At 39.9% G+C, this 26,078-nt stretch overlaps 1 protein-coding gene across 3 annotated transcripts; it reads left to right on the forward strand.

Annotated features, from left to right (window-relative positions):
- Positions 1-1,401: 1,401 nt before the first annotated feature.
- Positions 1,402-25,941, forward strand: clip1a (CAP-GLY domain containing linker protein 1a). Of its 3 annotated transcripts, XM_070856063.1 has the most exons (27): positions 1,402-1,506; positions 4,287-4,367; positions 6,058-6,371; positions 6,925-7,487; positions 8,387-8,511; positions 8,617-8,833; positions 8,945-9,142; positions 9,281-9,372; positions 9,573-9,633; positions 12,331-12,435; positions 13,644-14,552; positions 14,706-14,822; positions 15,204-15,261; positions 15,360-15,443; positions 15,542-15,698; positions 15,797-15,962; positions 16,173-16,388; positions 17,357-19,810; positions 20,872-21,009; positions 21,175-21,281; positions 21,472-21,592; positions 21,734-21,786; positions 22,440-22,557; positions 23,070-23,220; positions 23,358-23,410; positions 24,613-24,740; positions 24,848-25,941. In XM_070856063.1, the coding sequence occupies exons 3-27, from the start codon at positions 6,281-6,283 to the stop codon at positions 25,074-25,076; spliced, it is 6,711 nt and encodes a 2,236-aa protein (XP_070712164.1). In that variant the 5' UTR covers positions 1,402-1,506; positions 4,287-4,367; positions 6,058-6,280; the 3' UTR covers positions 25,077-25,941. The 3 variants fall into 3 exon arrangements, with proteins under 3 accessions (XP_070712164.1, XP_070712163.1, XP_070712165.1); XM_070856062.1 differs by lacking the exon at positions 4,287-4,367; XM_070856064.1 differs by lacking the exons at positions 4,287-4,367; positions 17,357-19,810.
- Positions 25,942-26,078: the final 137 nt, after the last annotated feature.

Raw genomic sequence — 26,078 nt, forward strand, 5'->3', positions numbered from 1 at the left:
CCACGCCCAAACCGTTAAAGTTTTGTAGAAACCTTTGATAACTTTTCATCCTTGATATTGTTTCTACCAGCTGACCAAGTTTGAACTCAATCGCTTCAACCCCCTCGGACTAGTTCGTTCATTTACAACCCCTATTTTTCACAAATTTTTGACACGCAATTCAAAATGGCCAACTTCCTGTTTGGCTTAGGGCAACGCTCCAAGAGACTTTTTTGTAGATCTCATCGTCCTGCATATATGTACCAAATTCTGTACATGTAGGTGAAACGCAGTCCCGGGGCTAGTCCGCTGAAATTTGCAGGGGGCGCTGTAGAGCCATTTTGCCACACCCATTTATGAGACCCATAAAATACGAAATTTTTCGCCAGGCCTGATGCGTGTGCAAATTTTCCTGCCTCTGCGTACATGTTAAGGCCCCCAAATTTACTTTTGTTTACGGAGAATAATAATAATAATAATAATAATAATAATAATAATAATAATAATAATAATAATAATAATAATAATAATTCCTTCAGTTTCAACTATGTTTTGGGCCCCCTGGTCACCTGGTTTTTTTCATTCCACGTATTTTTCCGAGGCCTACCTGCTCGGGGCCTGTGAGATCCGTACACCTCTTGGTTCTTGGGTTCTCGCCCGTTTCCCTCCCTTGCTCGTTTTTCACCCTCAGGTTTCAATAGGGTCCTCGCACCGCTTGGTGCTCGGGCCCTAAATATTTATTGTATTATAGCAGAAACATTGCATACTGTGTCAAAGTTAAGAGAATTTCCCAACTGAATGTAAATGACTTGCACATTATTACATACTGAATACACACACACACACCTACAAACAGTACATACTTATGCAAATATGTTTGCACACACAAGCTGATTGTGTCTGGATGTGATGAATTTATGAGAAGGAGAAAAATATTCAACCCCTTGCAAAGGCATGTGATAGTAACGGTGTCATAGGCTTAAGATTTATAATCAGAAATGTAAGACCAAATTCTGGCATAATCTTGGAATTTAATACTTGTTTTTCATCTCAGATAGAATTTTCTAAAAATAAATTTTACTTGCACAATTCAAACCAACATGCTGGTACTATGATCATAATCTGGATTCTCATCTCAAAAGCCTGAGATTAATAAAGCATATTTTCACTTCGCCAAACCCGAAAAATAAACTGTTGTTCGGGGTTCATATTTAATTACAGAAAGTCTGCGAATCTGTAGAGAGTACGAGCCAGCGCAGTAAAATAAAAGCCAGCTTTCACGTCTGGAAATTGTTTAGCACTCTCAGAGGTGAGGGAGCGAATCATCCCACTGAACATATCGTCTTCGGTCGACACCTACCGTTGACGTTCCTCTCGGCCGTTGGACGCACGGCTCGTACGCTGGGCTGTGCCTGCCTGCCTGCCCGACTCCCATCCGAGCTGTAGTCGTCGCCGTGGTTCTCCACTTAGCCTGCTAGCTGTGTAATTTTTTCCTCAGAAGACGTAGGCTGGACAGACACAAATCAGGTCAGTAATCGCTAGCTCACGCCGAGGGTCGTGTATTTCCGTAAACTTGCTTGTCCGTTTGCTGCTGATAAACCAAGTGACCAAACGTCAGGTGAAAGTTGTTCAGGTAACAAGTGTAGAGACGTTACTTGAGGTGTTAGTTTAGCTAGCTAAGTTAGCTAACCAGCCCTTCTCTTAGTCCTGATCACCGGTTCGCCGTATCGCTCGGGCCTCCCTGCTAGCGTTGACTACTTAGCAACTAATCACGTCTATTCTTATCGTGATAACAGACTGGGATTCATGTAAGCCGGGGAGGTGACAGTATCGCCAACCAACTGCTGATCACTACAACAGTATACGGCAGGCGATTTTTTTTCTGTAGATCTGATGTATAACAATTTATGCTGACTCCCAAGTTGTAGCAGCAGTGTGCCCTACTGGAGCCTCGGTGACATTGCGGAGACTTTTGGACTTGTGGCTTTTGCTCCAGTCTCTATGCTTAACGACAGCGGTCGGTCAGTGCGTTATGAGGATGTTTGAACACGTAGCTAACGATGGTCAGATGTTCTCACCAGTGTAACTTATCACAAACGCCGCATCGTCTCTCCAGAGACGTAAAATTGGACGGTAAGGTAAGTCATCTTAGCTGATATGGTATTTTTTTACAGGCTTCACTCCTACCAGATGTGCCACCTCACCGACAGTCAATCCGTTAGCTATCGTTAGAGAAAGAGGAACGAAGACATGGTACCATACCAAGCCAGTTCGTTCACCACACCTCAAGGTAACTTAACTATACAGACACACCGTGTAATATGTCAGTGAAGCAGCGGTGTCACAGGGCAGTCTTCGCATGAGACAGTTTTGTGCTTTTAAGGTGGGACCTGTGTATTTATGATGAAGCCTTTAGGGCAGTTTAACTTGTTTGGACTGACTGACATGACTACAGCTTTGATGGGTGGCAATCTAAGGAATTGAAAACACAATACCACTTGAATCTGTGACAGTCAAGTAGTTGTATTTCTTTTATTTTCTGAACCTCTCAGTATGAAATTTAAGCTCAAGAGAGTATGTGTAGGAGTGGCTTACATTTGTTGGAAAGCCAGATAATTTTATAACCTGGTCACTGAACTGATATTATCTTTTTTTTTTTTTTTGCACATGCATGGTATTAGTTGATTTCAGCCCACAGGAGTGAAAACCGTTATGTATGAATTTACAGTAACTATGAAATAGCCTGAAACAGCCTAACTGTTGTAGTTGAAGAGGTTGTATTAGGTCTGGATTTCACATTGGGGCTGCAGTGGAAACTTAGACAACCCATACCATCTATTTTATTTTTGCGGGTTTCAGTCTCGTCACAGTTGTAATTGCCAGAAACTGTGTATGACATAGATGGTTGAGCGTTGTAAATGTTAAACCAGGTGATGCTGTATTCGCAGACACTGAGGATGCAGGACATTTCCGACTCTTATTCTGTCCTATTTATGTCCTGTTAATGCTTTTCTACACCTTCCTCTGTCAGTGCGAGCAGGGGCCTACATAACACAGATGTTTCCTCAAAAAGAAATAACCAGAGCTCGCCTTGGTCTGGTGATGTTAAAAACAAGATGAGTGTAGGAGTCAGTGAAAACATAAAGGTGTCCTTTTTATGTTGTAAACTACTTGTGAGTTTACTGCATCAGGATTATGAATCTCACTAAAATGTCTTTCTTGCTCCCTTTTATCCAATCAGTCATTGCTGGACTTGCTGTTAAAACGCTGCAATGAAACCTGTTTGTCCTTGGTTCAATATTCTTGATGTCAATGGCTAATATTAGCATACTGAAAAACAATGTGGAAGGAAAGCCTACTGGCTTGTGTAACCAGTGACACCCTCCTCATCTGTTAACAGATACTTGAGAGGCTGAAATGGACGGAGAGTTATTACTGTTATTAGAAAACATGCAAGCTCATTCAGCTAACATCTGTATCATAAGTGGTTTTGTGCTCCTGTAGTCAGCAAGATATACTAGTCTGCCATTACAAAAATGGAAGTTGATTGTGTCTATTCTGTCATTTTAAGAAGTAGAGTACATCTCAGTTCTGTTTTACAGACTGCCGTCTACCCATTCGTATTTGTGTATTTACATCAGATAAAAATGAAACCAGGCAACATGGGATTTGGGTATTGCTAAGTTGTGAATAGGTTTAATCTATTTAAGGATTTTACTTTTCAATACATCAGTAAATTAATTCCTTTCAACTTTTGCAAAACATTGGTATTTGGCTTCCCCTCAAGCTTCAGATTAGAGTGAGAGTCATTGGCAAAAGATTAACGTGACTGTAGTGGGAAATTCTCCAGACTAAGTGGATCATTTTCAACTGACTGCTTTAGCTCACCAATCAGAGCTGAAACATCCTCTGGTAATGCTCACAAGGCAGCCTTAAAGTAAAGCCTGGTGGTGTTCTGTGGAGACATCATAATGCATTTGATTTTTATATTCATATTCCACATGCCACATTGGTCAACCAGACTAGGTATTTATAAGATATTTTTTCTAAAAAGTTTCCCTACTGATTTATAAGTTAAATTAATTACTAAATATTTGGACGGTCCATAATGGCTCTTTTTTTGTTGTTTTAATTTCCACCATGTCGTCTTCAGCCATTGACGTGCTTACTTTCTCTGGCCTCTTCTTGACCTGAGGGCACCAATCAGTATTATTCAAAAGCACAGTGGGAGGAAACTGGAACACTGCGTTGAACTAGGTCGCTGCCTTCTGATGGCCACCCTTTATTCTCTACTGAGAAATATCTAGGAGGGTGTGTGACGGCATGTCTTCTCAGTTGATTTGCTGAGCTTACAGGCTGTAGCTCTTAGGACCTTTCAAGAATGAAAGGTATGTTTGTGTGACACTGTTAAACACAGTGTCACACAACACTACACACTACATTAAATTTCTACCCCAAGTGTCTTAACTGACTGATGGCTGACTCAAAACAGTTTGACTTCACAGTAGAAGTGAGAAGGTTGATTTGATGTTTTATAGTTTTATTTCACTTGAAGTCACACAGGAACATTTAAAGTATTTAGGAATCAACCCAACTTACAAACAAGCACCCGCTCAGAGCATTCAAAACACTTTTGTTACTTTGCCCCAGGATACTGCAAGCATTTGCTGTCAATGGCAAGCCATTTTATATTTTGTACGTGGTCTGTAGTTATACTCATTATAAGCAGAAGCACTGTTTTGATTGACTCAATCATTTCCGGGTACACGCTGCATACCCGAAAATGATTGATTAAACAATTATAGTCACACACCCTGATGATAATTTTCAAAGAAAGCTCTCAATTCTCACATATAAGGGGTTATGCAAATTCCAAGTACAGAATCCTAAACTTTAAATCCATACAAAGGAGATACTTTTCTCTAACAGGCAAGCAAACAGCACACAGGAGCCACTTAACAATATTCAGTAATATTGAAAATCCTCTCCTCAAAAGTACGCATTTTGTCTTAACATGATTTATTTCTTTGCTGATCGCATACATTTCACCAAATGTGAGGTTGTATGGCTTCATGATAGAGGCATGTTTGGACACAGACATTTTTCCAGTTGTTGTTGGGTCATGTTGTTGACAATGTAGCTCATCCTTGCTTCAGGTTGCTTGTGTGTATTTCGCTTTTACTGACTCTGGTCACACAGTCAAACATCAGACTTGGTATCCTTGACTTTCTGTGCACCTGTTGTGCCGAGATCATGTTGGTGTGATGCTACCCTCCACTGAAACAGGCTGAGATGCTGCAGATCTCACAGTAGACCATGAACTGAAACTCAACGCTTGTCATTAATTTGGTAGTAGTTTTGCTTTTGTTTGATTTAATTAATCAAGCCAATTGGTGAATAAAAAGATTTAACACTTACTAATGTCAAACTAATAACAGCGGGGGCTGTATTTAAATGTGCATTCAGCCAATCTTTTTCTGTGGTGAGGTAATCTGACAAACAGGATAATCTGCTGCTGCTGGTGTTCTTGTTCTACAGTAATCCTGTTTTAGAAAAAGATGCCAACCAGATTTACACAATTTTATATGCCAGAATAACAGATTGAGTGAGAGACTGTGTTTTTGGTAATGTGTGTGTTATGGTCAAGGTCACAGATGATGAGCTATTCAGAAGTTCATGGTAGCAGTAACATAGACTGCATATCGGCTGCCCTTTGACAGGCTATTTTTAAGTCCAACTGTGACGTGTTGTGTGCTGAGGAGCTTGTTGTCATAACAGAAACAAAATGCCTCCATTAACAGAGCACCAAAAACAAAGTCAATGAACTTGCCTTTAAGGCATATCTGTACTTACTACCAATTAATTAGTTCTCACTAAGTTGAATTATTACTTTGAGTGCCACCCACTGCTGATTCAGAGGCAGGAAATATCAGTGAATATTTGATTTGTCTAAATGATTAAATAGTTTGATTAAATAAATCAATTACTTGTGTAATTAGCCAACACTGGCACTTTGAGTGCTTAGTAAAGTAACGTACAATTAAGTCAAGTAATGCTTCTTTTTTTCTCTTCAAACAGGGTCCTTTTCGTGAGCACCACTTTTCCCTCCCTCCTCCCTTTTCCTGGTTTTTCTTTTTTTTTGAACATTTTTTGTTTATTTTTATTTTTAGTTTAATTGATTTTGGTGAGAGAACAACTTCGCCATCCCTGAGCTGCAACCTGTAGTTTTGATGATCTGGGGTCAGTCTCTCCCCACTGACGGACACAAGCCTTGTGGGTTTGACAGATCACAGAAGGAAACATGAGCACAGCCAAGCCCAGTGGGATCAAAGTACCCACCAAGATAACTAAGCCAGCTGGGACAGCAGCCCCTAAAACTAACCCCAGTGCAGGTAAGAATCCTCCCATATGCAGGCTCTTCAAGTTTGAGTGGACATATGACAGTGCAGTGTCATCCTCTGTTGTTGTTTCTGTGTAATTATTGTGTACATAATGTTTCTGTGTATATAGGTTTTCCTCTGTATTATGTTTATTTAATTTTCTATTTCTTTAACTGTGTGTTTTTGTCTGTCCCCTTGAGCTGCTGTAACAGCAAACTTTCCCCACTGAGGGATCAATAAACAATATCTATCTATCTATCTATCTATCTAAAGAACCATTCAGTCACAACTGCTGTGAGAGTATAGTAAAGATTCTACTAAACAGTGATGTTGGGAACCTCTTGTTTTCTTTGTGTTGAGCTAAACATGTAACTGCTAAGAGAACAAGAAGTCGTGGAGAGAATAAACTTGCATAGTATAATCTGGATGTTAAATCACATGATATTACAATGTTTTGCACAGTATTTGTGGCATTTGTCTTCCTCACAACAGTCATTAACCGAAGGGATTTAAAAAAAAAAAAAAACAACAAAGAAAAACCTGTTCCCTCCTTATTTTTCGGCAGGAGCTAAAGTTGCTGCAGACAAATCAGCTGCAAGTGCCGGTGCAGATGGCCAGAGTTCTGGGGAGAGCTTCCAGACTGGAGAGCGAGTATGGGTGAATGGAAATAAGCCAGGCTACATACAATTTTTGGGAGAGACACAGTTTGCCCCAGGACAGTGGGCAGGGATTGTTCTTGATGAGCCAATTGGGAAGAATGACGGGTCGGTGGCAGGGGTGCGCTACTTCCAGTGTGAAGCCTTGCGAGGAATATTTACCCGCCCATCCAAGTTGTCTCGCACCGAAGGGGAGGCTAATGGTACTCAGACAGCACCACCCTCCCGCGCTGCATCACCCACTCCTTCAGTTGGTAGCGTTGCCTCGCATACACCTGCCACCAAGTCGGCATTACCCTCAACTACCACAGCAGCAAAGAAGGCCTCATCCGCTACACCAGCTACAGCGGCTACACCGGCTACACCATCTTCCAACCTTGCACGAACAAACAGTGAATCTGTCTCCAACCTCTCAGAGACTGGATCAGTCAAGAAGGGGGAAAGGGAACTGAAGATGGGTGACCGTGTATTGGTAAAGTGTTTTATATTATATTATATAATAGAACAAAAGTCTCCTGGGTATTTCGCAAAGTAATAGAACTCTAAAATTATACCTTTGTGTCCTAACATTAGTATTAGCATGAACAGTGCTTGTTCAGAGTCACATGGCCCTCCTCTTCTTCAACATAGTAATCTCAGAGAAATAAACATGGTCTCTATTTCATGTCACCAAACCTCCATCTCTGTCAGTTGAGGTGCTGGAACTAATGTGGTGGAGTGCAGTTACCATCTGTGTGCGGTCCTGGTGGATTTTATCTTGCTGAGCACCTTCTTTCCTCCCTACGCCAGCCACATGCTACTTTCAACGGACTCCAAAAACACTTATGTGTTTATGAATATTAGAAGAACATAAAAGCACATGTGCTGTACAATGGTGACAAACAGCCATTACAAATGTTTTATGTATGTAGTGTGGAAATGTGTTGCAGATCAATAGCAACTATCGTACGGACATGATCTTGTACACATAAATTGCTGCAGACAGTACGCACACACCCGCAGAAGAGATCATGCGTGGTTCACTGCATGGAGCATGCTCAAACTCTTATAGATTATTCCCCATTTTCTCCCCTTCCTCAGCCAGGAAGCTGCGCAGCACGTTAAGTTAAGAAACATTCACACCACTTCCATATTTAATATCATGTAAACCTTGCAGATCTGCATGAAAATAATTGAAAGGAAAAACATAGGTTTGTAGATGTTGACAGTTTGACCTCTTTCTGTTCAAAGATGGTACACGCTTGTTTCTGTTGCTTTGATGGAATTATCTCATTCAAGTGTTTATTACCAGGCAAAGCTGATTACTCTGTATGCCTCTTTTATCTGTTTAGGAGATTAAATGTTGGCTAATGCGTAGTGTTTTCTTCTCAGGTTGGTGGTACAAAGGCAGGAGTTGTACGTTTCCTTGGAGAAACAGATTTTGCCAAAGGCGAGTGGTGTGGTGTGGAATTGGATGAGCCCTTAGGAAAGAATGACGGGGCTGTGGCAGGCACAAGGTACAAATGCAACTGGATCTGTAATAAGTAAAGTTTTAATTCTTTTTAACCACATGTGTGCCACTACCTCCAATATCATGATTGTACTCAATTATCTGTCCCCAGATATTTTCAGTGCCAACCCAAGTATGGCTTATTTGCTCCAGTGCACAAAGTCACACGCATTGGCTTCCCTTCCACCACCCCAGCTAAAGCAAAAACAACAGTTCGGAAGGTAGTGGCCACACCATCAGGGCTAAAGCGAAGCCCTAGTGCTTCCTCTATCAGTACCATGAGCTCTGTGGCTTCGTCTGTCAGCGCCAAGCCCAGCCGTACAGGCCTGGTGAGATATGGACACACACAGTTTCAACTGTGTTAAAAAATGGTACTCATCCATTTTTTTTAATGCTTACTCATCAGCCTGACCATGCTTGCATTTGGTCTCTCTCCATAGCTAACAGAGACATCGTCGCGGTATAGTCGTAAGATTTCAGGCACCACAGCCCTGCAGGAGGCGCTGAAGGAGAAGCAGCAGCATATTGAGCAGCTGATGGCTGAAAGAGACATGGAGAGAGCTGAGGTCGCCAAGGCCACTGGCCATGTTGGAGAGATGGAGCAAGAAATTAGCCTGCTCAGGGATGATCAGGAGCAGGTCAGTATATCCAGTAGTTTAGTAATAACAATCTGCATGAACCTCCTATTCATCTTAAATTACGCTTAGAGTCTCTCTTAATTATCTTGTCATCTGTATTGATTTTTTTTTTGTTCAATGTCAACCTTTCTCTCAAAGATGGAGGCTAAGATGGACCAGTTACGTGCCTTGGTCGAAGCTGCAGACAAAGACAAAGTCGAGCTGTTGAATCAGCTGGAGGAGGAGCGTAGGTAAGGATCCCCAGAGGTGGGACCAGTCAAAGACACCTTTTTAATTTAATGGGTTCAGTTTATTGAGGCAGTTTATTATTGGGCTTAACCTTGCTCTTGATCATTGCAATTAAAGTTATTAGTTACTCAGTTATGTAGACAACAACCACAACAAAAAAAAAGCTCCAGTAAGATTGTTTTTTTGTTGTTGTTTTGAACAGGAAGGTGGAGGACCTTCAGTTCCGAGTAGAGGAAGCTTGCATTACCAAAGGAGATCTGGAGGTAAATGCACCACGCAGATCCACACTATTGCGACTAACATATTTTATTGAAGGTATGTTGGAAAAACAAAACATCAATCAGTGTAATAATATTCATATATCAGACTGCAAATTAGACATTTCTATTTTTATTAAATAGTGAATTGACTAGTATATTTAACTCATTTGTCCTAATGATTTGAAATCAATATTTTGATATAAACTTAGAAGCAGTATGTGCTCCATTCACCCTGCATCCTGGTTCTATTTCAGGATTCCAGTTAACATTAACCTCTATCTATATCCATGACAAAGTCATTTACATTTTTTATTTACATCAGTGTCCTTGGGTGCAGGTCTAATGCAATTTAAGATTGCATGGGATTAACTGGTACATGTTACCCTTGTTACAGAGCTGCAGTTGAGTCCAGTCAATTGCATTATCTCTAGTTTGTGTTAGCAGTAGGAACTACCCATTCTGCAGTCTCATGCATGGACAGTTTGATACTGGCTTCATCTTGCATTAAATGATGTGCTGTCAAATGCATCTAGTAGTGCAGGAAGGCTCTGGCTTTGATGACGAGGCCAGGCCATTCTCAAACCAGAAATAAATGCATACGCAGACCTGATATCCATGAGGTCACCAAGCATGTTTTTATTGTTGTTAGCATAATGAAAGCCCTGATGTAAAGAGATTGATTATATGTCTAAGAACCTCATTACCAGAATGCAATATTAATAATGTTTGCCTACTATGGAGAAAGAAAACATTTTATTGTCGTCGTTGATTATCAAAGCTAGGGCAATTGTTAACGAAAGAACCTGCTCTCTACTTTTTCCTTCACATGATATCATGATATATTACTCATCATCTTTTTCTCAAGTGAGTCATGTTCTCATCCTAAGTTATGATAGGTAGAGTATTGGGGCCCAGTAGTATCTGTGTTCATATCTGATCAAAGGATTTGTTATTTATTTCACAGTGCTATACAGGGGACCATCTCAATTATCCTGAAGGCATCCGAACGCAAAATAGATGTTAGAATACAGGGTTAGAATACCCCTTTATCTTCTTTTTACACGTGTATACTAACAGTCTATTACTTACTCACAACTGTGGATATATTAAAAACTTGCATGCAGCTTGAAATACACCAACAAACACTTAAGAATAGGCCAAACTCAAAAATGCTTTGTTGACTTCAAGCTGTTGAAGGTGTGCTAATGTTGTGCTATAACCCTCAGTGCCTCCCTGTTCAGTGATGTGATGTTATTGCTTCTTCTTCCTTCTCGTCCTCGTCTTTCATGTTGGTCCAGTGCTCAGCATGGAACCACTGGAGATGCTCCCTTGTCATTCCACTGCCCAGTCACAGACCTCAGTTTGTCCACGGGAACTAAAGGGGGATAACACTCTCAGCTAAAAAATTCAAATGTAATTTTTGTACCAAGTTAGTTATAGTTTATACCTACTCCACTGGCACTTTCGTGTTGCATACAGTGTCTAAGTAGACTTTTACATTCAAAGTACCCAGAAAATTTACGCTGAACCCAAAAGAGCATTTGCTATAGTTTCATAATCACATCCTTCTTGCCCCATTCATTACCTTTTGGATGTGATATAAAAGTAAGCTAGACATGAGGGTTAATTTTGTCAGATTGTGTCCATGGAAAACCTAATGTTGTATGACCTGAAAATAGTCATTGGGCCCAGCATTTAAAATTAGTGCTATTCCCCTCAAAATGAAACTTTGGGTAACATATAAGACGTGAAGCACAAAATTCTGCCAGGAAATGCGTCCTGAAACCCTTATTCATAGCACACAATGCCAAGAAGTCAAATGGGAATTCTTTCTGTTTCTTGAGACATGCTTCTGCGTTACTGATTGATTTCTGTTAAGTTGGTCACGAATCTTGCACATGGTGGTCTGATAAATGGTGGTTTCTTATATAATACTTAATTTATGCAGTGTGGACAATGACCTTATAACCAAAGAGAGAAAGCAGTGTGGATATCAATAATGCTACAGCCTTTATTACTTTACTAGTATAGTAAGTAAGTCATCATGTGGATTCAGCTGAAAATACAAAAAAGCTGAAAAATGTCTTTATAGTGACTTTCTATTGTTAAATCAATATAACAATTCTACAACACTGATATAATCTGTATGATAAAATGCACTTATGTTACACAATGTAGCATGAGGTAAAGGAGTCAGGAAACATCCATCACTGCTTTCTCTCCATGATGTGGTGAAGTCTTTTTTACTTAATTTATTTGCTGGCTTGACACACATTATCAAAAATATGTATGTACCATAACAATCAATGTGCTTTGTCCACCAGGTGTCAATTTTGCATGGTTACTTCTAAACTGCCTCCATCAACATACTCATCCTGCACATCCATAACAGATGCCCCCCACCTCTTTTGCTGCTTGTCTTGTATTTCCCACCATTCTTTCACAAAAATCCCTGTGTGCAGCAATTTATGGCACAGCCTGAATGTTCTGCATGGGGTGTCATCCCTTTTCCACTCATCCACCAATCCTCCAAATTCTCATACACAAACACACACTTACTGTACACATACTCCATCACCACTATCTTTGTCCAAACCCCTCCATCCTCTCTCTTGTCTCCCTCCCTCTCTGTCTGCGTTGGGCTGGCATGTGATGGTGGCACTGGTGTGTTCTCTTCCTCTCCCCCTTGTTTACTAACAGACGCAGACCAGACTGGAGCATGCCCACATTAAGGAGCTTGAACAGAGCCTGCTCTTTGAAAAGACCAAAGCTGAGAAACTCCAAAGAGAGTTAGAAGACACTAGGGTAATGAATTCTGCTCTGCAGTGTACTGCGTTGGAAAAGAGGGCCTGGGCCAGGAATAATGGCCAAAAACTTTGCGAGGTGTTGAGCAGTAAATGACGCTTTGCTTTGTATGGGTTTATGGTGAATGAACCTGAACCCCACAAATGTATTTCAAACCACAAAAAATTATACTGATACATATATTGATTTTATTTAAATGCACAAATTAGTCCATCCTGCCATAAGTTAGACTAATAGATGCAGCATCAAACCTTTAGGCATTAGTCACAGATTTTATTTAGAAAAGTATATATTTCTGTTCTAAATGTAAAAAAATAACCAATTGCGTCTTTCTGCTGTCTTAAGTGACGGCTCTTTTACTTGTACTATTTTCCAAAGCGCTCCTCAACCTGAACTCACTCTTGCTTTACTGGTATCACTGCTTAACCAGACAGACAAACTTATCCCTTGTCCCAGCTAATCATTTTCTTGGTTATCCTATGTTCTACCTCCCAGTCCTTCCCAGCATCCATTTGTCCTGCTTATTTGGTGTCCCTGCATTCTGTTAGACTAAAATCTGCTCCACCTCCCAGGCTATGCATCCTTATGTTCCCCTAGAATATTATAGACATAATGGGTAGCAGGAAAAATGCAGTTCTATAGTTTCATGAGAAAAGGATGATTATTTTGTCCAAATGTTGATTTTGATTAAATGATTCCCCTGCCTTAATCAAGCTATTAAGTTGAACCAGTGAAAAGAAAAACACATGTGAAAACATTAAATAACAGATTTGGAACATAGCTGTTCTAACATAAATCATGAGATCAATAGTAGCATTAATTCACTGATGAAAAGTTTTAGTGAAATAGATGGTGGGAAATGTTTTACACACTGCTATAGCTCCATACATGCTTTCAGTGTTCACATCCATTGTTTGGACCACACCCTTTATAGCCACAAGAGGTCAGTGTAACACCTTGTTTTGGGGATCAATGTTTTATGCCCTCCTCATCAAACAAGCAAATTGACCATTTTCTTTGTTAGAAAATATTGAGTTTTACTATTACCAAGCGATTTTATCTGTAATTACAGTTAATAATCATTCTTTACTGTTATTGGACAAATGAAAACGGATATAACTACGTTTTTAACACACATTTTTGTGCACAGTGGTTCATTGCGTCAGATTGGGACACTTTTTTGAATGTAAGCATTTGTGCTTTTAAAGGTTGCTACTGTGTCGGAAAGATCCCGTATTATGGAGCTTGAGAGGGACCTTTCTCTGCGAAAAAGAGAGGTAGCTGACCTGCAGCTGCGTCTTGGAACCCAGCAGGGCACTGAGGACTCAAACTCTACTCTTTCCCCCCTTCTGGAAGAGATAAACTCTCTGAGAGACCAGTTGGCTTCCCAAGAAGCGAATCAGCAAGAAGAGCTGGCAAGATACAAGGAGAAGGTAGAAGCTCAAGATAAGACCCACACTGAGGCAGTTGCCCAGCTTCAGGCTACATCAGTAAGGCTCTCTGGTGACAATGAGCAGTTGCAGATGCGCTTAAGCCAGGCTGAGAAGGAGAATGCTGACGTTATTGAACTGTGGCGTTCCAAGTTGGAGTCTGCCATTACCTCTCATCAGCAAGCCATGGAGGAGCTGAAGGTGTCCTTCAGCAAAGGTGCAGGTGCGCAGGCAGAAGAACTTATAGAAACCAAAAGTGCACTAGAGAGTCTGAAGTTGGAGCACAATTTGGCTCTAGAGGAGGCAGGAGCCAAACAAAAAGCTGAAGCTGCTGCTTGGACTCAGGAGACACAGTCACTGAAGGCACAGCTGTTGTCTTTGACTGAGGACAAGGAGCAACTGGAGGAGGCATTACGGTCCAGTGTTGAAAAAGCAGAGGAGCAGCACCTTGTGGAGATGGAGGATATTCTCGGAAAGCTTCATGCTGCGGAACTTAGGGTAAAGGAGCTCGAGGAGAAAGAAGCAATGTGGACACATCAGGCCCAAGACATGGACAGAGAAACCAAAGAGCAGATGGCAGAAATGGTGGCTCTGCGAAGCCAAGTAGCACAAAGTAACCAGGCGCTTGTGACCCTGAAGAGTCAATTAGAGATGGTTCAGAGTCGCGGAAACAACCAGGATGCCAAGGTGGGTTCTTGTTCACCTCCTCAGCGTGTCTTCTGTTAGGTCAGTAAGGCATTTTGTGACAATGATTGTCAGCCATTGTTTTGTTAGCGATTTGTTTTGATGTGCATGTTTCTTCGCTGATTGCCTTTGTCCATTTTGGTGACGTGCTATTAGGTGAGTGAATTGAGCTCTCAATTGGAGAGCCGACAGCAGGAAGTCCTCTCTTCACAGCAGAGTCTGGCCATTGTACAGAAGGAGAAGGACAACCTGGAACAGGAGTTTGACAGCCTGGTAAGACTTATGGCTTAATTATGGGTGTGGGTACGGTATTTCTTTTGGTCACTGGTCTCTTTCATGTTCAGTGCCCTTTGATGAACAAACTATTTAATTCCATCACTGTTTCTAAACTACCTCAGTCATGTCTGTTGCATTTCTCTACTGCTTTTTCTTGTTAGTTACTTGCTGACATGTCAGATACCGATATATCGATAATGAGCTGGCATCAGTCAGTATATCTGCTTGTTCAATGTGTTATTTGGTGTTGTGACAGAACATAACTGAAATGCTGTACAAACCACAACAATCTTGAAAAACGCTCCTGTCCTGCAAATTTGTCTATTGCAGAAAAATCATGTACGAAAATGTGACGCAAAAAAGTATTTTTCCCAACAGAAGCAAAAGCTGGCTGAAAGCACACAGGAGCAGACAAAATCAGCAAAAACTATGCAAGGTAAATGATAGAACCAATTGGTCCTTGTTCACTTAGTCAAATGTTTTTCCTCCCATCTTTTTTGCAAATCGAAAAATTTTACATTTTTATATTTACAGAAACACTCGAGAAGCTCGGTAAGAAGGAAGAGCAGTGCTCATCCCTGTCCACAGAATCAGAATCTCTAAGAAGTCAACTTGCCGGTGAGAACATTTGAATTGCATTCTTTAATGTAAAATGTTTTGTAAGAAGTTTGAATTGTTGCTATTGGAGACTTGAAACTCATCTTGTCTTTACTTAGGGCTGGAGAGGAAGCTGAAGGCCGCAGATGAAAAGCTTGAGCAGCTTTCAAAGGACAAAAGCAAACTGGAAAATGATATTTCAGAAATGATGAAGGCATCCGGTGATAGTTCAGTACAGCTGACCAAAATGAATGAAGACCTCATACAGAAAGAAAGGTACCACATTTTATTCCATGTTGTGGTCACTTTATGCTTTAGTTATCTAACCTGACACTGAACATCATGAACGCCCCTTTTTTCTTGTCACCACTCAGGAGGCTTGAGGAGTTACAGAGTCAGCTGGCAGAGGAGAAGGAGAAGGTGGCCCACTTGAATGAACAAGTCCAGCAGGAACAGTGCCACAAAGAGCAGGAGCTGAAAAAGACCAGAGATGCACTTGAGTCTCAAATAAGTGGCCTTCAGGAGAAGATTACTAACTTGGTTAGCATTATGAGGCAGCCAAAAAATTTGTTTGTGCTTGAGAATTGTATGTCACTTACTTCAAGACTTAAAAAATTGTTTTATAGACATTAAAATTGTAATACTTCAGTTACCATGCTTTGGAAAATCTTGCACTTTGGCTGTTTCGAAACCAGTAAATAAATGCTTTAATGTGGTTAGTTATTTCGTTTCTCATTCCCTGTTTTCTAGGAGAAGAATGTTAAACAAGGTGAGAGCCTGGTTGAAGAGCTGAAGGCCTCCAAAGAGAAATCCCTCTCTCAGGCCTCAGAACTCCATGTCAAGGAACTTGAGGGGCTGCAGAGTCAAATTGACAAGCTGACGCAGGAACTCACTTCCTCAAAGGACAAAACCCAGGAACTGGAGAAGTTGGTATCTGAGCTGCAGCCATACAAGGAACAGGCTCAGGTAAAAACAAACCCTCAAAGAAACACATTAATTAAGTCAAAATGTTTTGAATTTTCTGTATCATATTTAAATGTGTAAGATTCTTTTGTACTTCTTAAACATTAGTGATTAATGAACAGTATAAACAGCATTATCGCTCCTAATTACTGTTCTGCAAATTATTAGATAAGTTGGTCATTTCCCCCGATATTAAGGCTAATAACCTCTTGTGTCATATTCATCTTAGCTGTATATTGGATTGTGCTATGGGCTATATGCTTGCAGGGGTACACCTGACAAAATGCCTTTAATGTATTTTAAGACAATTATTTGATTATTGGGTAAGACATTGATTGTAGTAAAAATTAAACTAACATTAAGAACAACTACTTACATATTTTACATTTAGCTATTACTTTAAGTTTCTTTCAAATTACATTACATGATTATCACTTTTGCTATGTACCCCTGTTAGCATTCTTTATTACCTTGATATTTCATTTAAGTAGAACATTTTCACTTTCTAACAACTTGGTTTCGTGAGTATTTCTACACCATTGGAGGCATTCATTAACAGCACTGGCTTATGCTGCATACTTTTCCCATTCATCTTACAATACATATTTCAAGGCATATTAAAAGTGCTTTTGCAATGTGGATCCCATTATATTTGAATTAATTGCCATACAAGATGCTGCAAGGTAGTCATTCACTATAATGGTCAGATTTGTTGCATCAATGCAATTAATACATTAATTTAAAGTAAGGGCTCAAGTGAAAATGTTCCACCTTTTTATATTTTTGAAAATCATTGTGGTGTAAGCTGTGGTGTGATCTTTTGCCATTTTTGAGCTTTTTTTTCCCGCAGCTTAACCTATCAGCTGCATATTACTTATGTCCATATTTGCTTGGTTTATTTTTGGACTCATCTTACTTTTCCCTGTGTATATATATTCCCCTCCTTTTTTCTATCAACTTTATTTTCCCAGTGTCTTTCTGCTGAGCTTGACTCCTACAAGCATGATGTTGAACATTTGTCCAAAAAACTGGAAAAGCAAAGTCTAGATCTGGAAAGTATGTGTAAGGAAAGTGAGGATGTTAAAGCTGAGAAAGGTAAACTGGAGAAACGGCTTTCAGATATGCAGACCAAGCTCTCTGCCCTTGAGGTTAGCAACCAGGAGCTTTCAGTCCAGAGTGATGAACTGCTAACAACCAGAGATAAGCTTTCAAAAAATCAAGAGGAATTACTAGCCAACAACAAACGCTCAGATGAAGAAAGGATTACATTGAACAAAGAGTTGGTGAAGCTGAAAGATCTTCTTCAGAAAGTACAGATTGAAAACAAAAAACAGAAGCATGCTGAAAGTGAACACCAGGCCCAAATTGAAGAGCTTCAAAGACAAAATGCAGAGAAGAATGACTTGCTCCTTAAGCATCAACAGGACAGCCAGCAAATTGAGGCTAAAAAGAAGCAACTACTCGAGGATTATGAAAATGTCTGCAAGGAGAGGAACCAGCTTGAAGACAACCTCAATGAAAGCAGGTCAAAGCTCACATGTGAGAAGGACAATCTAATTTTAGAGAGAGATACTGCTAGAAATGCCAAAAAATCTCTTGATGCTAAGAATTCTGAGTTGCAAGCAAAACTTAAATCTTTGAACTTAGAAAAAGAAGATCTTACAATGAAGAATACCCAGCTGCAGGCCCTCACAGAAACACTGACTAAAGAGAAGGAGGAGATGTCCACTGAAATCAGTGCTGCTGTGTTGGATAAAAAGAGCCTTGAGACAGTGAAGGAGGAGCTCCAGATTAAGCTCAGTGTTACAAAGAAAGACTTGGAGAGCTCCGTCCGTGAATGTGAAGAACTTAAAGCCTCAAAAATGAGTCTGGCCCAAATGCTGGAAGAGTTCAAGACAAGCAGTCAGGTGACTGATTCTGAGAGGCTCCACCTTTGCCAGGAGAAAGAAGACTTAATTGCGGTTCAAAGAAAAATCTGTAATGAGAAGGAAGAGCTCCTCAGAGAGATGGAAGAATTAAAGGAGAAGCTTCAGATCGTAACAGAACAACTGTCTCAGTCCAATGAGAAACTTAAAGAAGCATTATCGTCTTTTGAGCAAGAGAGGCAAGCATTTCGCCTTCAGAATTCAGAAATTGAGATGGCTCTACATGGTATACGAAAAGAAAAGATGAGCCTGGATTCAGCACTAGAACAGCAGAAAATGGATTATGAGTGTCTGGCAGTGGAGAAGGGAGAGGTAGAAGAGAAGCTCACAAAAGCTATATCTGAAAAAAGTGCTCTTTCTCTTGAGCGTGATAAGCTAGCTACTGATATCCGAACAGCAAAGGACCAATTGGATAGTCACTCCAGAGAAAATGCTGTCAATATCCAAGATAAGTCTCATCTAACAACGCTACTGGAGGAAACCAAATGCCAGAAAGACAAGGTTGAAGCAGAGATGACTTCTTTGAAACAAGAAAAGGCTGACCTGCAAAATGAACTGCAGAAACATGAATGTGATATTGAAGTTCTTAAAAAGGACAAAACCGAACTTGTCAAAGAGCATAGTAAACTAAAAATTGATTTTGAAAAGACTAATTTAGAATTGGTTCAACAGGTTGAAAGCCTTAAAAACGATTGCCAGCATCTGCAATCGTTGCAGACTGAAGCTGACAAAAAAGTGCAGTCGTTGCAGAAAGAGAACCAGGGGCTGGTTCAGGAGATCCAGGAGTTAAAATGTCAGACTACATCAATGTCAGAGGCCAAGCACCTTCTTGAGAACCAGCTGGAGGATGTATCTCGTGAACGGACTAAAGTGATAGTTGACAAGGATGGCCTTTCCAAACAAACTGAGGAGCTGCAGAAGACGTTATCCAAAATTACACAAGAAAATAAAGAGATGTCTTCTGACCTTAAGAATGCTGATGAGCAAAAGAAGTCTTTTATGGTGGATATTCAGACTTTGAAAATGAAATTAAAGCAGCAAGAGCAAGAAACCAGTGAGTTGACACGAGGTAAAGAGCAGCTATTATCTAAGCTTGAGGAGATGGGCAAACAGATGACCTTCCTGACCACAGAGAAGGAAAACCTTTTAGCTGGACAGTGTAAATTGGAGCAGGACATTTCTTCTCTTCACACAAGCCAAGAACAGTCAGTCACGGAACAGTCAAGACTCCTTGGAGAGTTAGACAAGTTGCATGCAAGCCAGAAACAACTAGAGGCTGATGTCAATGGCCTACAAGCTGATAAAGAACTTTTGGAAAAGCAATATAAAAATGCTGTTGCGGAGGCATCAGCCTCTGTTGTTTCGAAAGAAGAGATTTCCTCAAGCATCTCAAATCTCAACGCACAGAAGGATGCTCTGCAGGTGGAGAGAGATGAAGCCACCCAGCAAATCAGGAAGCTGGAGTCCCAACTAAAACTTGCCATTTCTAAGCAGCTTGAGGTATTCCTCCTCCAGTAGTAATCACTGACACACATACCTTAGAGTGGCTGGGTCTATGTCACCTACTTACTGCATGCTTGCTGGTTTGTCTGCCTTTCCCCTCCTTTTATTTTCGTGCCTAACTTTCATCTTCCATCTACTAACTGCTGTTAGTTACCCTTAACTCCCAGCCTGTTCCTGTGGGCTTATAACGTGATATAACATAAGGCGAAATTCTTCTGGGTTACATGATTATGTAGGTGTAAGGTGATCTTTATCACACTCACCATCTGATGGTGTTTCATATTTCATTTGAATTTATAATTGATCTTAATAGACTCAACTCAAAAAGGTCGATGTGAGGATTTCTCAGCACACTGTCATCACACTCACACTCATCACAAATATTAATGCAATGGGAAAGATTGTAGCCTCAATAATCTGCTTTAGTGTCATTCAGGTTTTGGGCTTGCAAAATCTCTCTGAGCAGACTGTTACAATTACACTTACTGATCATATACATATAGACAGAAATGATTAAATATCTCGATACAAGGCAGCTCTTGGTGGTAACCAGTGGTTTCTACCATCATTCAGGATTTGAGGAAGTCCTACACAGAATGCCTGTAAAGAAATACCACTATTTTTTTTTTTCTTATGTGATTCATTGCTTAAGTTAATGGGTTGCCAGTATCCGTTCTGAGGCCACAGGTTGTAGAGTATTTAAAGTATTTCCTAATTGTTTTTGTTGATTAGTGTAATATTTATGTTGTTAATTCTCAACCAGAATGTACTTAGAAATGTAAATTTGCAATGAACTGATATTTGGATTTGGAGATTTGGAATTGATGCTAAATCAGTAATTAGACAAACATTAAACATTAAGCATGCGATTAATTAAATTCTTTTAAAACAAGGTAATTGCTTGTAGTCAAACGATGCATTATAAATAGCTTAATCAAATGACCTTCACAATACGTATTCTGGTTGGTTGAGGTCATTAGGTATTGATGTCAACCAACCATTTGCTTCTCTTGATATGAAACCGTTCTTATCAAATATCCTGCTCATGCACCATTTAGGCTACAGAGGCCTCTGGTAAGACTGCTGAGGCTCTTGAACAACTGGCAAAAGAGAAGGCCAGTTTGATGCAGGAGAAGAACGAAGCCCAATCTTTGCTTGAAGTGCTCCGAAACTCTAAGCAGGAGATGGAGACCAAGGTAAGAGATGGAAAGATGGGTCTTTGCAGAAAAAGTGCTAATATAAACTTTCAGAGGTGAAGCAACTCTTTCCATCAAGCAATATATGTGAAAGAAAAGGAAATGAGTAAAATCTTGGGTATATGTGTTTTGTAGTTGTAGCTTATAATATATTTATTGTTTTAGCTAAAAACTTTGAAGAAAGAGAATTCCAAGTACCAAGAAGACCTGAATGTATCTAAAGAGCAGCTTTGCACAGAAACTCAGAGGACTAAGAGTTTGTGCCATGAAATGTGAGTATGTCTTTAATTTTGGAAAAATATAAATATATCAAATTTAAATTTGAATAATATGATAATATGATGTATTTAATGGGTTACAGTAAATCAAGAGACATGGCAGGAAGTGTTCCTACAAACCAATATGATTTCTGCACGAGTTGTCAGAATTTCTTGGATGATTTTAATATTTGTGTTTTTTCAGTGAGGAGCTTAAAGAAGCAGCTTCTGTGAAGACGGAGTCCCTGCAGACGATGCAAGATGAAAACAACAAGCTGACTCTGGAGCTCGAAAACAGTCACAAAGGCCAGAGTGATCTTGTGAAGGTGCAACACATAATCATAATCTTTATTGTATTATTTTTATTGAATTCTTAAATCTCATAAAACTACGGCCATCAGAACATTTTGTCTTTCAGCTTTTGATGAGCAGACCATGACTGGGACATTTTTTTCTCTTCCCTCTAGTTTAAGGATGAGCACTCAAAACTCAAAAAACAGTTGAAAGAGTTGAAGCAAAGGTATGAAGACATGATCATTTTATGAATCAGTCCATTTCTCAGATCTCTACAAATTCACCAGTATTTTGAAGCCTGTTGACTAAATGAACACAAATGCTTTCACTTGCTAATATGCTGTGCATTTTATTATGAAGCAAATGGTATATCATGCTGTTCTTTTTCTGCAAAGCCTGCCAAATAATGCCTTCAGGTAACTCACATTTTAATGTAATTTGATATTGGTCATCATCCTGTAATAGTGCAAACATTAACCATTACACCAAAAAATATATTAACATGCAAACCCGTTCCACCTGATTAGCAGTTTGATAGTGTTTTTACACTACTGGTGGTGTTTTTTGTTTGTTTTTATTAGTTTGTTTATGTCAGCCATTGTGCTCTCCTTCCCTTACCTTATTTCCACACTGAATGTGATGACTGCACAGAGTATCAAATATTTTGATTGAAAGCAATGCTAGAGGAAAAAATGGCTCTTAATTTTCTGCATGTCTCCTTGAGTTTCTGCAATGTGTGTTGTGGCCCTGAAGTCTGAGGTAATTCCAAAGATAGAAATCTGCTGAGAAACAATTTGGTTAATTGGTTCCAGTTTTTCTCTGCCTGGAGTGATTGTGTACTGTACCTCAAATATTTAGTTGCTATTGTGTATTTGATAGTGAGAGCACCTTGATGGAGCAGTTTGACAAGGAGAAGGCCGCCCTCCAACAGTCCATCCATAAAAACAGTGCCTTAATTTCAGAAAAGGACCAGCAGGTGGAAAACTTAAGGAGCGAGGTGAGAATCTGATGCATGACGGTACTCTCTTATCGTCAGTAGATATGGCAGCTTATTGACAGAACAGCACAAAATGAATTCAAGTGAATCATCTGTTGTGACAGATTCTGAGCAATAAAAAGATAAGAGCCTTTTATAACAGTCTTTAACAGTGAACCTTGCAGGAACATTGCTGAGTCTAATACGATGTTACTTCCTATTTGAGGCTGCATGCAAAGATTCTACCACTTTATGAACCTGAAAGTACAAGTTTAAAAGATTGTGAGCAAGAAGGCAGTGACACACATTTTCATCCTCTTAAAACCTGTTTTGAACTCAAACACACTGAGGAGTATGTACTCTCAGATCTTGACTTGCAGACTGAATAAATACTCAAATTGAATTTGTGCTTGTGATGCTGTTAGATTGTCACTGAGTGACAAAGTGATAAAATTATGTTTTAGAGCAAATAGTAATATTTTGGAACACAACATTCCTCCAATATTGAAAAGCATTTGTTGCCTTCTTCACAGCTGGCTGTATTACGTGGGGAAAGTGCCTCAGTTAAGACACTCCAGGATACAATTCAGGCCTTGGAGCAGGACAAAGCTAATCTACAGGAACGTGTTCAGAGACTAGAGAAGGCCCTGGCCGCAGGATCTGACACCATCAACCAGTCCTCAGGTAAGAATGAGCTTAACACATGAACACAGCCAATATTTTTGGTTGCACTTTAGGTCAGTTTTCTGTGAGTTTTAACGAAAACAAGATTACAAAGTTTGCTCCTACATGTCATTTAACCTTTTACCTGACGTTTCCAGGTGATGCAGTTGTGGACCAACTAAGGGAGGATAAGGAGACTGCAGAAAGTCAGGTGTGTATAACCTTCTCCTCATCCTGAATAATATCATAATCATAGGCCTGGATAGGTTGAGGGATTTTGCCATTCATACATTCAGTGTAAAGATGCTTCCCTACCTTGGCTCACAGAATATTCTGGTCTGACAACAACTTGGTCTAATTTACATTCTGGTCATTACTCGTTTGGGGCTGTTGTACGGGAACCGTCTGGCTGAATGCTGCGTGAAATGCGTGCTGCTTACTCAGACATTTACTAACAAATACTACTTCTGATGTAGCAGTAGACTCTGCATTTTACTGTTTACTGATGACGCATGTAGCTGTTACAGTATAATGTTTTACAGAGGTGAGATGGATCTAAATTGATTTTACCTTTGAATGGAAGCATATTGAGCTTCTCGCATCATTTCAGTTCATACAGCTGTATAGAGCTTTTCACCCACAGTGGTGGGATGATGGTGCGTGTCCTCAGTCTCAGAACCTTCTTACTTCTCACCTCCAGCCTCTGTTTATTATAAAATGTTATACTGTATTATCTGTGTCAGTGATGACTTGAGTGTTTTGTCTGGCAGTAGGTGGGTCCTAATTTGAGTCTTTTTTTTTTTTTTTTTTTCTATCTTCTCCCTCTCCTTCTCTTTCTTAAATCCCAACTCCTCTGCTCTGCCCTGTCTCTGATGTTGGCAATGCTACACCACCATCAGGCAGCGGTTTGTTAATGTTTTTCATCAGCTTCACCTTTGCATGTTTGTCTGTCACTGTCAGTGTTTTTTCCAGTGGATCACATTGAAGTTGATGTCCAAACTACAAACTGTCCTCTTAAGACGAATGAAGCCTATTTTCTCAATACCTCTGTCTTTAGGGGACATCAGATCTACTAAGTAGTGCTTTTACTTAGGAAGACACTCAGTCAGTATTTTACCTAGTGACTCATTCCAAGCTTAGATTTTTCTTTGGAGGACAACTCACAGTGGCGATTTGGCATTGTAGTCACAATTGGGTTACTTATGTAGCGGATATGGTAAGGTATAGTCACTATTATCTATCTATAGTCCTTGTCATAGTATTGAGGCAAATTTTTGCACATAATACAATGAATAAAGTCCACAGGTAGACCCTATATCAATGTTTAAAATTTTGTGCAAGAAAATGTGTAGGATAATAGGTGATCATTTGCTGGCAGCAGCACTGATGCCACTGTTGCATCTCCTTTTAAAGATTGAGTTCCTGAATTCAGTCATCGTTGACCTCCAGAGGAAGAATGAGGAACTCAAGGACAAATTGGAGAAAATGGCTGCTGCTGCTCTCAATGGGAATAATCCAAGTGAGCTGGATAACTATGATAGGTAAGTCCTATTCATATCTGACCTTCTCAGACTTCCTCTAAAATAATGCCAGCTGTGTATCGCTGGACAGTTAGTTACATACGGACCTGCTTTCTTTTTCTCTGCAGTCATGACAAAGAACCTGTGAAGAAGAAGCCTCCCCCAAGGCTGTTCTGTGACATCTGTGACTGCTTTGACCTCCACGATACTGAGGACTGCCCCACACAAATGCAGATGCCCGACTCCCCTCCACACACCACCTACCATGGCAGTAAGGGCGAAGAACGGCCCTACTGCGACATCTGTGAGGTCTTTGGCCACTGGACCGAATCCTGTAATGACGACCAGACCTTTTAAAGCCTTTTTCACCCTCGTTCGCACAATCACCATATTTGCACATCATGTTAGATAATGCTGTGCTTTTGGGGTTTTGGTTTGTATGTGTGCATTTTGTGTGCTTGTTTTTGTCAAGCGTCTTTATTGTCCACGCCAGCCCTTAAGCGCTCTTACAGGAGAATGGTCTCCTCTTTCCAAAAAATCAGTCATCCAGATATACAACAGTTGACAATTTGTATTTGTGATAACATATGTTGTTGGAGGAAAGGCAGTTGGTATCCTGGGTGTGTGATTAAGAAGATACTGTAGGTGGATGTATTGTGGGAAAAGTGATGGTCTTCATATCATTTAATTTATCAATATCCTGACATTGTTTGCACAGCTTGTTGGGGGTTACAAAGATAATATAGTACCATAAAAGGTGTTTATTTGAAACTGTAAATTACTTGATTGCAAAACAAATGTCAGTTTGCGCAAAAATTGGTGAGCTATAGTTTATTTTTTTATGCCTGGAGATACTACATACTCTTTAAAGGTTTGATAGTATGTGTGTAATTTTGTGTAGGGTAATCACGGGGGAAAGATATGCTCGCTCTTGCCTGGAGTGGAGCAGTGAAACCCAGTGCTGTTTTGGCTTTAATGGGAACTTTTTTATGGTCTTCATTAAGCGACTGCTGAATGATTGGTAAGAAAAAAACAGTGAAACTTAAATGCACTTCACACTCACAACCTGAGGGGTTACACCCTCTGTTCCAGTGAAAGGGCCTTTCCAAAGTTTCTGTAATCAAAAGATCATTTCTGTGTGAAACAATGAAATACCTAGGCATTTCTTTAAAAATGTTTTGAATATCTGTACAAAAATAAATGAAATTTATGTATAAATAAATCTCTAGTGATTGTTTAGTTGAAAGCACTATGTACTAAGCACAGTCTTAATGACAGTCTTATGTTCTAAGTTTTAGGAGGGAAAACAAATGCAGCCCATTTCAAGTTGTAAATAATTTAATATGCAATGAATCTCTA

Source organism: Pempheris klunzingeri, unplaced genomic scaffold (genome assembly GCF_042242105.1).
Source record: "Pempheris klunzingeri isolate RE-2024b unplaced genomic scaffold, fPemKlu1.hap1 Scaffold_52, whole genome shotgun sequence".
Taxonomy (NCBI): Eukaryota; Metazoa; Chordata; class Actinopteri; order Acropomatiformes; family Pempheridae; genus Pempheris; species Pempheris klunzingeri.